The following is a 13,979-nucleotide window of genomic DNA, read 5'->3' as shown; positions in this document are numbered from 1 at the left end:
TAGTTTGCGGGAGAGACTCCAAACATGGCGGCGCGCGGTGACGTCGGTGGCTCGTGTGTGACGTGTCCGCGGAGGGATCCCAGCGCGTCAGAACCATGGTCAGAGCGCAGCCAGCTTGTGTCCAGCCAGCAGCCTTATCCGAGCAGCAGATCGCGAGCCGCGCTCACCGAACCGAACTCATGTTCCGTCGTCAGCTCTTCTGAAGCCAATGTTAACTTTGGGCTAGAAGTTTCCGCTCGACTCCAGCACATCCGGAGCTTGTTTACCTCTCGGTGTTGTGCGGTGGGATTAGCAAAGATGTCGTCTCCAAGTCCGGGCAAAAGGCGAATGGACACCGACGTGGTGAAACTGTATCCTTTTCTGGTGCGCGTGTGTGTGTGTTGTCGGGGCGCGTGTGGTTCCAGGAGGCTGGATCGCTGCGGCGCTTGTGACCCAGTGTAAACAAGGCTGCGTTAGCATTGCTATTCGAGCTATTCCTGTCATCCCAGCAGCCCGGACTCGCAACCCTCCCGTGTCACTCCAGCAGGTTCCGACGCCGTCGACGAATCGCACCGTGTCCTTTATTTCCCCCGAGCTGGGGAGTCACACGGCAAACCCACGTCACGGTACTTGCTTCTCTTTGTCCAGCTGTTGCAGCCAAAACACCATTACATAAGCTTCAGCTGAGAAACGGCTCTGTCTCCAGAACGCACAACATAACCACGGAAGCCTCGGCGTGTCGATGCCTTCACTGTAATCGCTTTATTGCAGCTGTCACATGGATCCCCGGAGACGGGGGGGCTTTTATGTCTGACGTGTGGCAGACTACAGGTCTCAGTTCAGAGCAAATATCGAGTCTTTTCCCCCTCAAGTTTGGGCCCAAACTCTGACTGAAACTGAGATGTCGGTGGTGAAACTACAGGGTGAGGGGTGGGGGGGAGAGGGGGGGAGACAGCTGAGGGTAAAGTTTGAGGTAGCTGCTCCACATAAATCAGGGGTGTAATTTCCAGGGGGGGTTATGTCGTATTGCCGCCCCTTCCCCCACCAAGCAGACATTCCAAAAAAGTAAAGTTGAATAGAAAACAAGGGGCTGCTGGAGTAAACACTGGCGCCGCAGTGAACGGCTTGTGGGGTGTTCACCGTGTTGTTTGACAGATCCCTCTGGTTGGAGCCGTTTTTCAAGCCTCCTCAGTGGCTGCCGACGCCGGCCTGTGAAGTTTGCTCTTTTCTCAAGTGGTTTCAGGTGTCAGGAGCTAAGGAAGAGTCTGTAGTTCACCTGCTACGAGCATTTATTGCCCCCCTGGTGTGCTGATGTCAGCGGCAGCTACGGGTCGCCTCAGCAAGCCCAAACTGAGTTGGGTGCTCTGAAGCTGTTGGCTCTTGTTCGGTCTTGTGGTGTGTCAACTCTTACACGGGGACGTGCGCCGCCTAGTGGTAAGTGCCGCTTCCTCTTCTTCATTCTTAAATTCTTGAGGAAAAAAAAAGTTCCTCTCTCATGTGTTTTGGTGTCTGGCGGGGCATTTAGTTCACTTCCTGTGAGGCTCATGCCTCACCGGCACCGTGGCACAGCTCCTCATGCCGCACAGAACGGTGTCTGGCCACTGAAAAATCCTGCGGGAATTTGCTCCGAAGTAAATCCAAACAAACCGACCCAGCAACAACAATCATAATAATAATGTTATTTTGTGATGGGTGCCCCCTTTTTCTGGCTTGAGCCCCCCAGAATACCCACAAGGTAGCAACACCTTCTCTCCATCAGCTGCGGTGAACTGTGATAGATGGATGTGTTTCTTTTCTGGGGCGGCTTCATCACTGACCTTCCCTGAGGGACAGAATCCCAAGGTCGGCGTGGTGATCTTCATCCGCTCGACTTTCTGGGTCACTTCCTAACTTTCATTGACGTCACTCGGGGTTGATGTAGAGGGGAAATTGTTTTGGTAGTCGAGTGCCGTACACCTCAGTGTGTGCTGGTCCGCTGGTTAGGTTTCAGTAGTCCTGCACAATGTTTGTGACTCAAACATCGTGATCATATAGAATGCAAAGATATTTCGGCGCCCCAATCCTCCAGTCTCAGAGGTGCCGCGCCCTCACCTCAGCAGTGGCTGCGCTGTCAGACCACCAAGCAGGAGCCACTCAACAACAGTCGAAGGGTATCTGGACTGTCCCACCCACGAGGACTCTTCTTGTAGTCCTTGAGCTCCGCGTCACCGTGACACTCAGTGAGATCCGTCGTACTCTATATAAGCACGGCGCCCAGTCTAAATAGGAGCCCTGTGTGTCAGGGGTTTGGGAGTAGTAGTTCCTGCTTAACTATGCAGAAACACAACCAACCGCCCCTAAAAATAAATCACACTCTGAATAGCAAATCACAATATTGTCACGATAAAACGCAATTCATTTTTCCCATCAGTAAATGTTCCACTCCATCTTTGGATAATGGCCAAACCCACTAACCGAACTGGACTCTAGAAGCCTGTGTATGATTCCGTTTCCAGGCTTCTCTGCTCGGTCTTTCAGCCCCATTGTTCTCTTGCAACATCCGGAGAGCATCAGAAGCACAGTCTTTGTTCCTCCCCCATTTACAGGAGTCCCTTTGACCTCTGTTGTGTCCAACTACCAAGTCACAGTGTCACATGTTTGCTTGTGGCTAATCTGCGCATGCTGCTATCTCATGAAAGAGTAACAGCTGGGGATTAGAACCTGGAGAAACAGGTTTATTAAAGCTGGAGGGAAACAGACTCACTGAAAAGTGTGACAAAACTACGTTTCTGGACCTCTGTTCGCTCCCATCTGGAACCTGATCTGGAGTGGAAATCTTCAGCAGTGAAGACCCATCCGTCCAGCTAACTTTGCGCTTTTCCAGCTCAGCTTGTTATTTCAGACAGTCATTCATTCACAAACGTGTCGGCGTCACCATGACAGAAGCCGAACAGGCTTGTCCTACCTGGCCTTCATTAAAGCAGGAGGCCAGGCGGGATGATGCTGCGTGTCCTGTATAATGAGGGCTGAGAGATAAAGGTTGAGATCGGTGACATTGTTTTTATCTGGCTTCGACTCGAGTCTCTTTATCTCGCGCGGTTGAGGCGTCTCTCTGCTTCTCCCTCTGCACATTCGTCTTGCGAGAGCACCAGTTTCTATGTGGCTGGTGTCGCTCAAGTCAGAACTGTGTCCATTGAATTATTCATCCTGAAGCTCTGTAACTTGACAATGAACGGCCGTTTGTTTTGACTTGTGAGGACGCATGTGTGTGCAAATACCAAAAGTCACCTGCTGTAACCTCTTTCTTTCTTTGGTTACGGGACCTGAGGAGTGAAACACATAAGGTCTCCAAACATGAGATCAGCTCAGTGATGGTCTCTCCTGATACAAATACCTCGGTGAATAAACCCGAGCGGCCATTTTCTCAGGTGTTTCGCGGCCTGGGACAGGAAGGGCGGTGGCTAGCCGCACGGCACGATGCGTATTCCAACTCGGGCTACAGCGATTATTTTGATCGTCGACTGGTCACAGACTACCCTAACGATTAGTGTGGTAACATGTACGCGTGGTGCAACACGGTAACATGGCTGGTTCGGCGTTGAGAATACAGTAGAATTCATATAAATATAAATAACAAACATATGTAAAAAAAAACTGATGTGTCCTTTGTGACATGGTCCCATACTTTTGGGTTGCCGTAGTCCAACAGGCTTTTCTCCTCTCAGGGCAGATGGTCCTAACAGAATGATGACATCATGACTAGTCAACTAATGAACCTGTCTGTGACTAATCCAGTAGTCGCTGTAATTCACTGCTCAGTCTCGCACTGGTTTGTTTAGCCTTTTTTTTTTTTAGCAACGAAATCATTTGTTCATATCTAACATTTGATGGAGATGGTTTGGACATGTACAGAGGAGAGAGAGAGAGAGCCAGTACATTGGTAGATGAAGATGTTGAGATGTTGGAACTGCCAGGCAGAAGGTGGAGAGGAAGGCCACAGAGGAGATTGATGGAGGTGGTGAAGGAGGACATGAGGTTTGGAGGTTTGAGAGGAGAGGAAGCAGAGGACAGGGGGAGATGGAGGAAGATGATCCACTGTGGTCACCACTGAAGGGAGAAGCCCAGAGAGAAAGAGGAAGCTCTCTGAAGCTAACATGCTAGTGTTGTTTAGTTTCCTCACTGCAGGTTCTCTGGCAAGAGCCGCGACGGCAGCGTGCCAGAGAGGCGACCGTAAATACCATAGTGAGAGGGGAAATCCGACTTTAAGGGGCACTTCTCTTGACGTAGCCTCCTGGATCCATGAGTGTTTCTTCTCATGATACACCCATGTGAGTCAGGCCTACATGTGATGATGACATGTGATGAACTGGTGCGTGTGCTGACATGAATAACATATCTTTGGCTACTGAACTCTATAAAGAAAAACCTTCAATCGTTGTGGGATAGTGGTTTCAATCCTTGTAGAGGTGTTGAGGTCCCCACATCTCCAAAACTATTGAGGTACGGGGCTCCTATTTCTTTCCGTGACTAGACCGAGGTCCGAGTTTATATGGAGTAAGATGGGTCACTCAGGCGGGGGGTCAGTAGATGGGAAGCAAGTGGATCCGCTGTATTTTCAAAGTCCAACACTGTGTCCAGACTTTGAAGTTCCACACTGCTTCAGAGGAGCAGTCGAAGTTGCCATCAGCTGCCGTCACAGTTCAGCTAGCAACAGCAGACACTTGCTCTGGCTGAAGGGAAATGTGTTCCGCAGTAGGATATTATCACTTCACTTCCCTCTCACTGTCATTGTTTTGATGCGCTTGCTTGGTCACGGGACTGAACCTTCTAGTTTGGACTGGCTTTTGCTGGCGAGCCATGAGAAAAGAGCACATGTATTCAGCACCTATTTCACCAACTGTTCGGTGGAAATCAATTTGATCACATCTTGCCGTGGTGGAAGACAAATTGGAGGCAGTTGTTGAGCGATACTTTTGCTCAGTGACGATTATAACTCACTTTGTTAAGCTGCTTCTGCTGCGCTTGTAGCAGGTAAATGTTCTTGTAATGCTGTAAAGTATCCGACGTCAGTTGCATTGGTTCCCAGTTGCCGTGGCAGATCAGTTGCTGAGGGTTGGATGTAACTCGAGGCTAAGTCAGAGAGCATGGTAGCCTGACCCACGGCCTCTGCTCGCTCTAACACTGAACTGACTTCCATCCCACCGACGTAAAGCTCGGGACCTACCATCCCCCCCGATAGCCGACACACACACACACACAGCTCTAGTTTGTCCTTCATCAGCTCAACCTGCCGTTGAATGTATGCGCATGTGAGGTCTTCAGCTAGCGTCTGTTGCGCTGCTAATGAGATACAATTAGTTGTAGCTGATGGAACCGCTTCTTATCGACTCTTGGTGATGCTGTTCTCTCTGCTACCGCCGTGACTGCGTGTGGAAGAGTCGAATGGGAGGAAGGAAGATCACGAGGCATGCGTTGCTTTGGTGGGTAGATTAGCAGGAGTGATGCTGGTGGACTACAATACAGAGGAGAGGTTCTGGCCGAGTCTTCTTTCTGTGAGAATTGAATTATGCAGCTCATTTTCAGTGTTTGAGTGTGGGACCTTTGAAGCCTTAACCTTCTGACAGCATCGAGAGCAAGCATGAAGTCACCATCCTCAGTGGGCTCAATGAGTTTGTAGTGAAGTTCTTCGGACCACAAGGAAGTAAGTCTCCTCTCCTTTTGCCGCCTGCATGTCGGATCAATATGCTGCTGTCACAACAAGTTGTCTTCTCCTTCGCCTGCAATGACTGCCGAAGTGTTTCTGATCCCGAGGCTTCAAAAGTCAAAGAGCTGCCTGATGTTTGAAATTCAAATGAATATCGACATTAAAGTGTCACCGACACGCCTCTGGAGCAGTGCAGAAATATGCAGCATGAAGTGATCATAAATCGTCTGCTGAATGTCAACGCTGAATAAGTGTGGCTCGAGTTCTGTGTGACTCAAAGTCAGAACCAGAAACAAGCCTTTGTGAGGTCACTGGAGGTGGATCCTGTCGGCGCACCATTAGAATGTAGGGAAAAAAGATGTTCTGAAGGAGCCAGTGAGCGTGGAAGCCTGTTCCTCTCACCAAAAGACGAAGAGCATCATAAGAAACAAGTGAAGCCAGTTTAAAGAATGAGGGATGAGTGGCAACCTTCTATGTTTGGCTACTTTGCAGGACGATTGTGCCCTGAAAGTTTGTCTCAAACGTGTTTGGAAACCGACTGCAAACGCCCAGGGTTTGCCAGCGTAAACAAGGCATGATAGCAAGCTATCAAAACAGCAGAGAAGCTCTCAAACACATGGGTGAGGAGGCGTCAGTCCTCGACCCAGTCAGTCCCACTGTTGACCCAAACATGACATGTTCTGTCCTGCTGAGCCTTCTGAAGAGAGTTTTACATTCCATTTACATTAGCGTTCAGTGTTGATCCGTTCAGACACTTCATCCTCTCAAAATAGTCAGAGTCGTCACTTCCACAACCACGTGGTTGGAATAAAAACAGGTCCTTGGTTCACATGAAGCTGCTCTTCCTCCTCAAAAACTGTTGACAAATCCCTCATTATTAGCTGATATTGCCGCTACTTCCACCGCTTCAGTGCATAGCGCCGGTGTTTGGTCCCTCCAGTGACGCCACAAGATGGCGCCGGCGTTTGACCCACTTATGAGAGCCTTGTCCGAATCACAATGTGTTGTATGGTAGGAGATGGAAAGCAAATTCTATTTTGGATTTAGCTTTTTGTATACACAGAATGAAAACCCAGTACCACTACTTTTTAGTGATGTCTTGGTTGATGTTGGTGACACTTCAAAGACTTTGTAAAAGTTAAGCAGAATAAATGTTAAATGCTTGACATTAAACAGAGGGCAACCAGAGGTGACAGGCACCGTGGGAAGTTTGATTTGTGTTCTCGACGGTGCCTGTTGGACCAGTTCCACACGTCCGTCAGAACCTGCAGCTCAGACGCTCGTCTGTGTTGGTTCTCCAGCTCTGAAGTTTAGTCAGCCTCCGCTGAGCACAAGGTCTTCTAACCCAGTTAGAGAAATGAGCTTTTGATAAACAGTGTTTCTGTGTCTCCAGCACCGTACGAGGGCGGCGTATGGAAGGTGCGAGTGGATCTTCCTGACAAATACCCCTTCAAGTCCCCGTCTATAGGTGGGAGCCTCTGACTGATGTGCACGCTGTGTCGCCAGCTCGCCTCAGGTGTCGCTTCTAACAAGGCTTTGTGTCTTCCAGGATTCATGAATAAGATTTTTCATCCCAATATCGATGAAGCGTAAGTACCGCCCTCTTTCACGACTGATACACTTGCTGCAAACTGTTGAGAAAATTGGAAAAACTAAATACAATCTGAATGAAATAAATATCATAAATGTCATAAAATAAAATAAAAAAGTATTTTATTTTAACTCCAAAGCAGTAAAGTGTAAATGAAAGTATTGGCATGACGTGATCTTAGTAATTTTCAAAAGTGCTTCATCGCTTTCTTGAACAGTGTTTACTGTTCGGGGCGCCATCACCTTCTTTATCACATTTTTCTTTCCAAGAACTTCTCCATAGTTAGTAACTATCACAGATGTGCAGCTGTCGAGTCAATTCAGTGACTCACTGCTGCCACCATACGTGGCTCATGGATTAAAACTGAGCGTCTCACGGCCCAGAGGTGTAATACGGCCCTCTAGGAGGCGCTCGTGGCCCAACCATGGGCCCCGGCCCTGTGGTTAAGAATCACTTTTTTGTCATGTTGTGGTTGGACTGAGCAGCCTGGTGGTCTCTCTTGGCAGCATGGGGTTGAGTGAGACTGAAAGATGTGAAACGTCGCTCTTAAACTGGCCTCCTACCTAGATTCCGGGCTTTAGAGGGCGCTGGAATATTAGCCACAGCCACTAAATTTAAGAAGGGAAGTGGATCTTGTTCATCCGTACGCCGCGGCAGTCTGTAAGCCGCGGGTGCAATGGTTCCGTCTGTTTAAAAATGCACGAGGATCACTTGTAAACTAGTTTGGAAAACGGCTCCAGCTTGGAGACGGACTCATGAAACAAACTGGGCAATGTTGTGAGCCCATCTCACATCTTTTACTGACATTGAAGCGCCTCAAAATGCGCTGTTTTCACCCGCGTGTCCGATGTTCCGTCACCACAGCCGGTCTCAGCGGACACACGGGCGAAAACGACACATTTTCAGCGCTTTATGTTCATTGAAACACCTGTGATGTCATCGGTTTGACGCAAAGACGCTCAATATTTTGGCAGCATGACGCTCTTTAGCCTGTAAAAATGCAGATATTAGCCGCGTCACTGTATAAGCCCCAGGGTTCAGACTACGAGAAAAAAGTAGCGGCTTATAGTGCGGAGATTACAGTCAACATATAAAATAATAAGATCAGTTTCTGACTCACTTTCTACCCTCAACACTCTCTCAACATCACCTCGCTCTGAGGTGACCCCCGTTTGAAAGGTCTGGTTCTCAGATCAGACCATGCAGGAGACGTCTCTCTTCCCTCGGGAGCGCGCTGAATCAGGTCTTATGATGACGGTCTTATGAGGACCAGGCACCACTCCTCTGCTCCTAGATGGCGTCTGGATCCTCTTGAATTTGATGGTCATTGGAAACGCAGGTGCTGAATCACAGGCTTGGATAAATCGCTCGTGTCCGTGACCCGTTTATGGAGTTGGTAGCGAGAGGTGTTGCCACACTTGAGGGCACATATTCCTTCAGTGAAACTGCCTGGTTTGTCAAACACAAGTGGAGACCACTCGAGGGGATAGAACCAACAGCCGTGCTCGGCTCAGCCAGTGCTGATGCAGGCGGTGAATTCAAGGCTCAAAGGTTCCGAGGCCTGGTCAAGGTCTTAGTGGACATGAAGCTGTGGACGTCTCCCACGGTTTAACCCTGAAAAGAAACCCAGAGCGACACAGCGCCCCCTATAGGACTGGCATACGTACTGCAGCGTATCTTCAGTTGTGCTCTTCCTGACCACAGAGACGTTTGCTTCATCTCCTCCTCCTTGTTTCTTCCAGATCAGGAACAGTGTGTTTAGATGTCATCAACCAAACGTGGACAGCTCTGTACGGTGAGTCTCCCCGTCACCCTCGCACAGCCTCACTCCAGTTAGCAGCTCGCCGGCTCTGATACTCTGGGGTTTTCCCGAAGGACCCCGGAGGGAAGAGGAAAGTAGAGCTCAATCAGAGAGGCGTCTCGTCGCCCTAAATCTGGGAAGGTCAGGCTTGAAAAAGTGCTGTGTCAGCATAGACATGAGCTGCGTGTTTCTTCAAGATTCAGTTTAAGATTCACTCAAACTGATGACTGATGTGGTGGGAAAGACAGAGTCTGATAAATTGGTTTTCATATATGTAGTAACACGTAAGATCAGGTGCCATGTAGTATCACAAATAAACTACTTATTCGTATGCGTATTAGCCACATATTAGCCTGTAAGTTGTACTTGTGAAGACGAGATGCTTATGTATATATAGATGTATATATTTAGCTGAAGGGTTTGGATCCACCAAAGTGAAGTGGGACTGTGCTGTGAACTTTAAGACGTTTGCCTTGAGCTGATAAGAAGCAGCCAGATGGGAATTGCGACGTGCCTGAACACAGCTGGTGCGTTCATGGACGTCGCTTATGTTGGTGTCGTGTAACTGAAGGAGCATTTGGACTGTGATCTGCTCGAGCCGCTGCAGCGTTACTCAACTGGATGAGTGGTTTTGAGTGTGACCAGGCGCCCAGAGAAACTTGTGACCGACCCCAAATTGAGGAAGTTGTTGTTGTCTGCGGTTAGACACAAGCTCCTGCTGCACCTGGAGAGAGACTTTTAGGGACCAAACGCTCACATTTCGTGGACCCACTGTGGAGTAAATCCACTCACTCAGTCGATGCGTGTGACACGTGTAGCGGCCGAGGTTGTTGACGTTGTTTTAGGGCGGGTGTCACCGACCTTAGTAACCGTGTGTGTGACCCAAAGGGCGGCCATTGGTTCAGTACTCACTTCTGAAGTCACCATATATAGTGGATGACACATAATACTCCTCTCAAATACTCACAGTAACTGCCACAAAATCAAACATTATAAGATGGTTATTGCATGCATTATTGATAAACAGCCCGTGGGTGCCATGTTGGTGACCCCTGGTTTAGAGGTCAGTTTGTTTAGTTTCAGTCTGAAGGGCCACATTATAAGCTGGGACTGTTGTGAGGGTCCATCATGCCAAAATAAAGGCCGCAAAAAAATGGGAAAAAAAGTAACAAGGACGAAATGAACCATACCACATGGAAGCAAGGACATAAAAAATAATTTTGCAAGCACCTTAAATGAACAGAAATCATGATAAAACTGTGGACCAAACATGGAAGATGAAAAGGCAATTTATTTTCAAACCTTTTGAGGAAAATTCTCTAATGACAAATGAAAAGAAGAAACAAAAATGTAGTCATGAATGTGTTGTATTTACTGGTGAACCAGTACTGGCTTAAACGGAAACAGGATTAGAAAAGAATGACAGAATATGACCACGTATCAGTTGTTTGGTTTTAGTCTGACCCCATGAGGGCCGCAACAGCACAGGCAAAGGGCCGCATCCGGCCCCCGGGCCACACTTTGCCCAGGTCTGGACTGGACTAGATGTTATCCTCCCCACAGGCCTCTCTGTTGACCACTGCTCCCGTCTGCTCCTCAGATCTGACCAACATCTTTGAGTCATTCCTGCCGCAGCTGCTGGCTTATCCCAACCCCATCGACCCTCTGAACGGAGACGCCGCCGCCATGTACCTCCACCGACCCGAAGAGTACAAGCAGAAAATCAAAGGTTCCCGCCCTCACCGCCGCGCCCCCCACCACCCCGTGCTCGCCGTCTAAGTCTCCTCCTCTTTCTCCTCAGAGTACATCCAGAAATATGCAACAGAGGAGGCTCTGAAGGAGCAGGAGGAGGGCGCCGGCGACTCGTCGTCCGAGAGCTCCATGTCGGACTTCTCCGAGGACGAGGCCCAGGACATGGAGTTGTAGTAGTCGGAGGACGAGTCCTTCCCCACAGAGACTATATATAATTTCCTAATACCGAGAAAGCAGACTTATATTATTCATATTTAAACATTTGTTTTTATTGTTATTATTATTATTATTATTACTAAACAAGACTTTTTATGGACCGCTAGCCTTGTGTGACGCCCATCCCGCCCTCTTGTTTTCCTCTTCTTTAGTTTTGAGGTGTGTCGTGTGGTGGACTCTGGTCACACGTCCCGGGTGCCAAAACCAGCTCTCGTGCTCCTCTGGTCGTCGCTCAGCTGCTGCTGCGCGGCGACCGCCGGCGACGCAACACTGGAGCTGAAATTCACACGGCAATAACGTCTGGTGCAGATCAGAGACGGAAGTGCAGTCACGGATAAAGTCGGTGCCAAAGTTGGGGCGAATTTAAAAACGCTGGTGATGTAGCAGAGCGGATCAAAGATGGCGTGACTGTCAGCAGTGCAGCTCCTCCTCTTCTCTGAGCTGAAGTCAGACCGGTTTTTCCTTTTCAGTTCGTACGAGCTGGTTTTTTCTTTTGCTCACGACTTCGGTCTTTTCCACAGTTTTTATTTTTTGCGACAGTTTGATTGACAGGCAGACGTTCTCCGCCCTCTGAACCCTCCAGAGGGTGACACCGATTTCACGTGTGTAGTTCTCACTTGGCTGGGTGTGAAGAGGTCTCGACCTTTGACCTTGGTTGCAGAAGAGCCTTCTCACTTTCTTGTGTTTTATTTTGCGACAGACGTTTGTGGAATTCACGCGGGTGCGTCACGGCTGGTGTTCCTGAAACCGTCAGGATTTTTTTTTTCTTTTTAAGTTTTTACAACACTCTAGAGTCGGGTGTAGTGTTTCTGACTGAATAACCAAAATAAAAAAAATGTTGCAATAGGACTGGAGACGTGCGACACTGCGCCCTCTGCTGGCCCACAGCGGCGGTTTTCCTCCCAGAACTTTGTACCTGCTGTAAACGTCCCCACGCTGGAACCCTTTCTGTTGTGTTGGAGTCCCAACCCTCCGCCTCACGTTCTCCACATCGCCCTCCCTTTTTTTTTTTCTTTGGTTTTCTCCACGATGGAACCGGAGCCGGTCGCAGACGGAGGCTGACAAAGTCCCGTGTAGTTGTGTACAATGTAAACTGCAACATCTTGTTTTTTAATAAAGCATCTAATGTGTACGAGGCTGCGCTGCTGCCGAGTCCAGTGTCGGTCTCTGTGGTTGGAAGAGGGTGAAGGAGGTGGAGGTGACGCTGATGTTGATAACTGCATGAAATATCAACAGCAATAATGACACAACTTCAGAGTTTCATGTGAGTCGGTTCCGTGAAACCTGACTCGCAAGCATGAAGGTCAGATGGTGATGACATCACAGGTGGGGTCACCTGAGTTCAGCTCCTGGACAGGACTCTGCAGGGAAAACCCTGGAAGCTATTCACCAACTGTTCTGCATATAAAAAGCTCAGGGTCCCCACGAAAGGTCAGAGGTCAAGTCACATTTCCCACTTCAAAGCCCCCGAGCTCCATGCCCCTCACCTGGACCCTCAGTAAGAGATGCAGCTCGAACGTAACCGAAGGTTCATGCAGGTTCGTGAAACACTGTCCTCATTTTCAGAGCGCAGTAGGTGGCGCTCTTGCTTTTCAAACGATGTGAAGTGGTTGTTAGAATAAGAGTTTTGGGCAGACAGTGCCATCTAGTGGGCTTTGGAAATGAGCACACTGTTTCATGAAGCCTCATCAGCCCGTCACGCGCAGGTTGTGTCGTCTCATGGCTCAGACAGGACAGCGAGTCGATCAAGAGTCTCAGACTTGAGAGTTTCAGTTTGAACCTCAATATTTTCCGACACCTACAGCTGTTATTCTTAAAACACAGAGATCAATTATGACAATAGTAAAGCATTTTTTTCTATCTTCAGTTCAACTATTTGTGCAGCTCATCCAAGTTCCACTTCTCTCCCCTGACTCAGCGAGACTCCAACATGCTTGAAACTGACTCAGAAGATAAAAGTGTTTCCGACACGACGACGACACGGTGCTCTAGACCTTAAAGCAGGTTTGCAAAAGCAAAGCAAAGTGTTGAACGCTTATTGTTTGGAGAGGAAGTGAAGTTAAATGAATATTTAAAATATATATATAAAAAATACTGAAAAGTATAAGAAAACTGGAGAGTAACCTTAAATATGACATTCTTAAGATGTTATATATATATATATATATATATATATATATATATATATATATATATATATATATATATATATATATTATTATTTTTTTTTTTTTTCATTTATATCATCATATTTTAAAGTGAATTAAAAGTTATTAAAAATTAAACCAAACTACATTATTTCATATATTTGCGGTTAACCATCTATGAAAAAGTATATGTAATAAAACATGTGTATCATTCACTATTCACTATGGGATATCCGGAGCGACAGGGCCGCGGATGAATCCAGACAAACACAACAGTTCAACGTGCCGGAACTTGGACACTGTCATTTGCCTTGAGCACCACTGGAGGGCGGTGTTGCTGCGCTGATGGAACACGTTCGTCTCATACTTCTTCCAAATTTCAAATGGCTTCTCCTCCTCTTAAAACTTAATAAAACACGCATTCAGCAAATATTCAGTTGATATTTAGCAGTAAAATCAGGGCGGATACTTTTAAACAATCTAACCTGTTTATTTATTGCAGTGACCAATGGTGCGTTCAGAGACACTTGACACACAGCAGCAGGGGCCGTGAGACGCTCACCAGAGGTCAAGGTTCACATTGAGGAATCTGCATGCCAAGTCTCTTTCTGCATCACATTCTCATTTCACTACGTTCTTTTTGGAACTTCTGGAAGGGTTCGTGTTTAAAGCGCAAACCTTTGAAGAGACTGTCCAGCTGGTTACTTTGTAAAGTTATAATTCAAACCTGCAGCTCCTCCACATGACCTTCACTGAAATACAGTTTCAACACAAAGTCCATTTTGAGAAAAATTGTCAAAGTTCCACTTC

General features: G+C 47.8%; 1 protein-coding gene across 1 annotated transcript; it reads left to right on the top strand.

The window, feature by feature from the left end:
• The first annotated feature begins 54 nt into the window (after positions 1-54).
• Positions 55-12,157, top strand: ube2h (ubiquitin-conjugating enzyme E2H (UBC8 homolog, yeast)). Its single transcript, XM_053862502.1, has 7 exons — positions 55-350; positions 5,583-5,659; positions 7,056-7,130; positions 7,212-7,251; positions 8,996-9,048; positions 10,655-10,783; positions 10,856-12,157. The coding sequence occupies exons 1-7, from the start codon at positions 298-300 to the stop codon at positions 10,978-10,980; spliced, it is 552 nt and encodes a 183-aa protein (XP_053718477.1). The 5' UTR covers positions 55-297; the 3' UTR covers positions 10,981-12,157.
• Positions 12,158-13,979: the final 1,822 nt, after the last annotated feature.

This window comes from Synchiropus splendidus, chromosome 4 (assembly GCF_027744825.2).
Source record: "Synchiropus splendidus isolate RoL2022-P1 chromosome 4, RoL_Sspl_1.0, whole genome shotgun sequence".
Taxonomy (NCBI): Eukaryota; Metazoa; Chordata; class Actinopteri; order Syngnathiformes; family Callionymidae; genus Synchiropus; species Synchiropus splendidus.
This window is presented reverse-complemented; position numbering and strand designations above follow the sequence as displayed.

Excerpts from the sequence above, each read along its gene's own strand:
- ube2h (XM_053862502.1), top strand. The coding sequence starts at position 298 with ATGTCGTCTCCAAGTCCGGGCAAAAGGCGAATGGACACCGACGTGGTG. Across the intron at positions 7,131-7,211 it reads CTTCAAGTCCCCGTCTATAG|GATTCATGAATAAGATTTTT; the intron begins GTGGGAGCCTCT and ends TGTGTCTTCCAG. Across the intron at positions 10,784-10,855 it reads GTACAAGCAGAAAATCAAAG|AGTACATCCAGAAATATGCA; the intron begins GTTCCCGCCCTC and ends CTTTCTCCTCAG.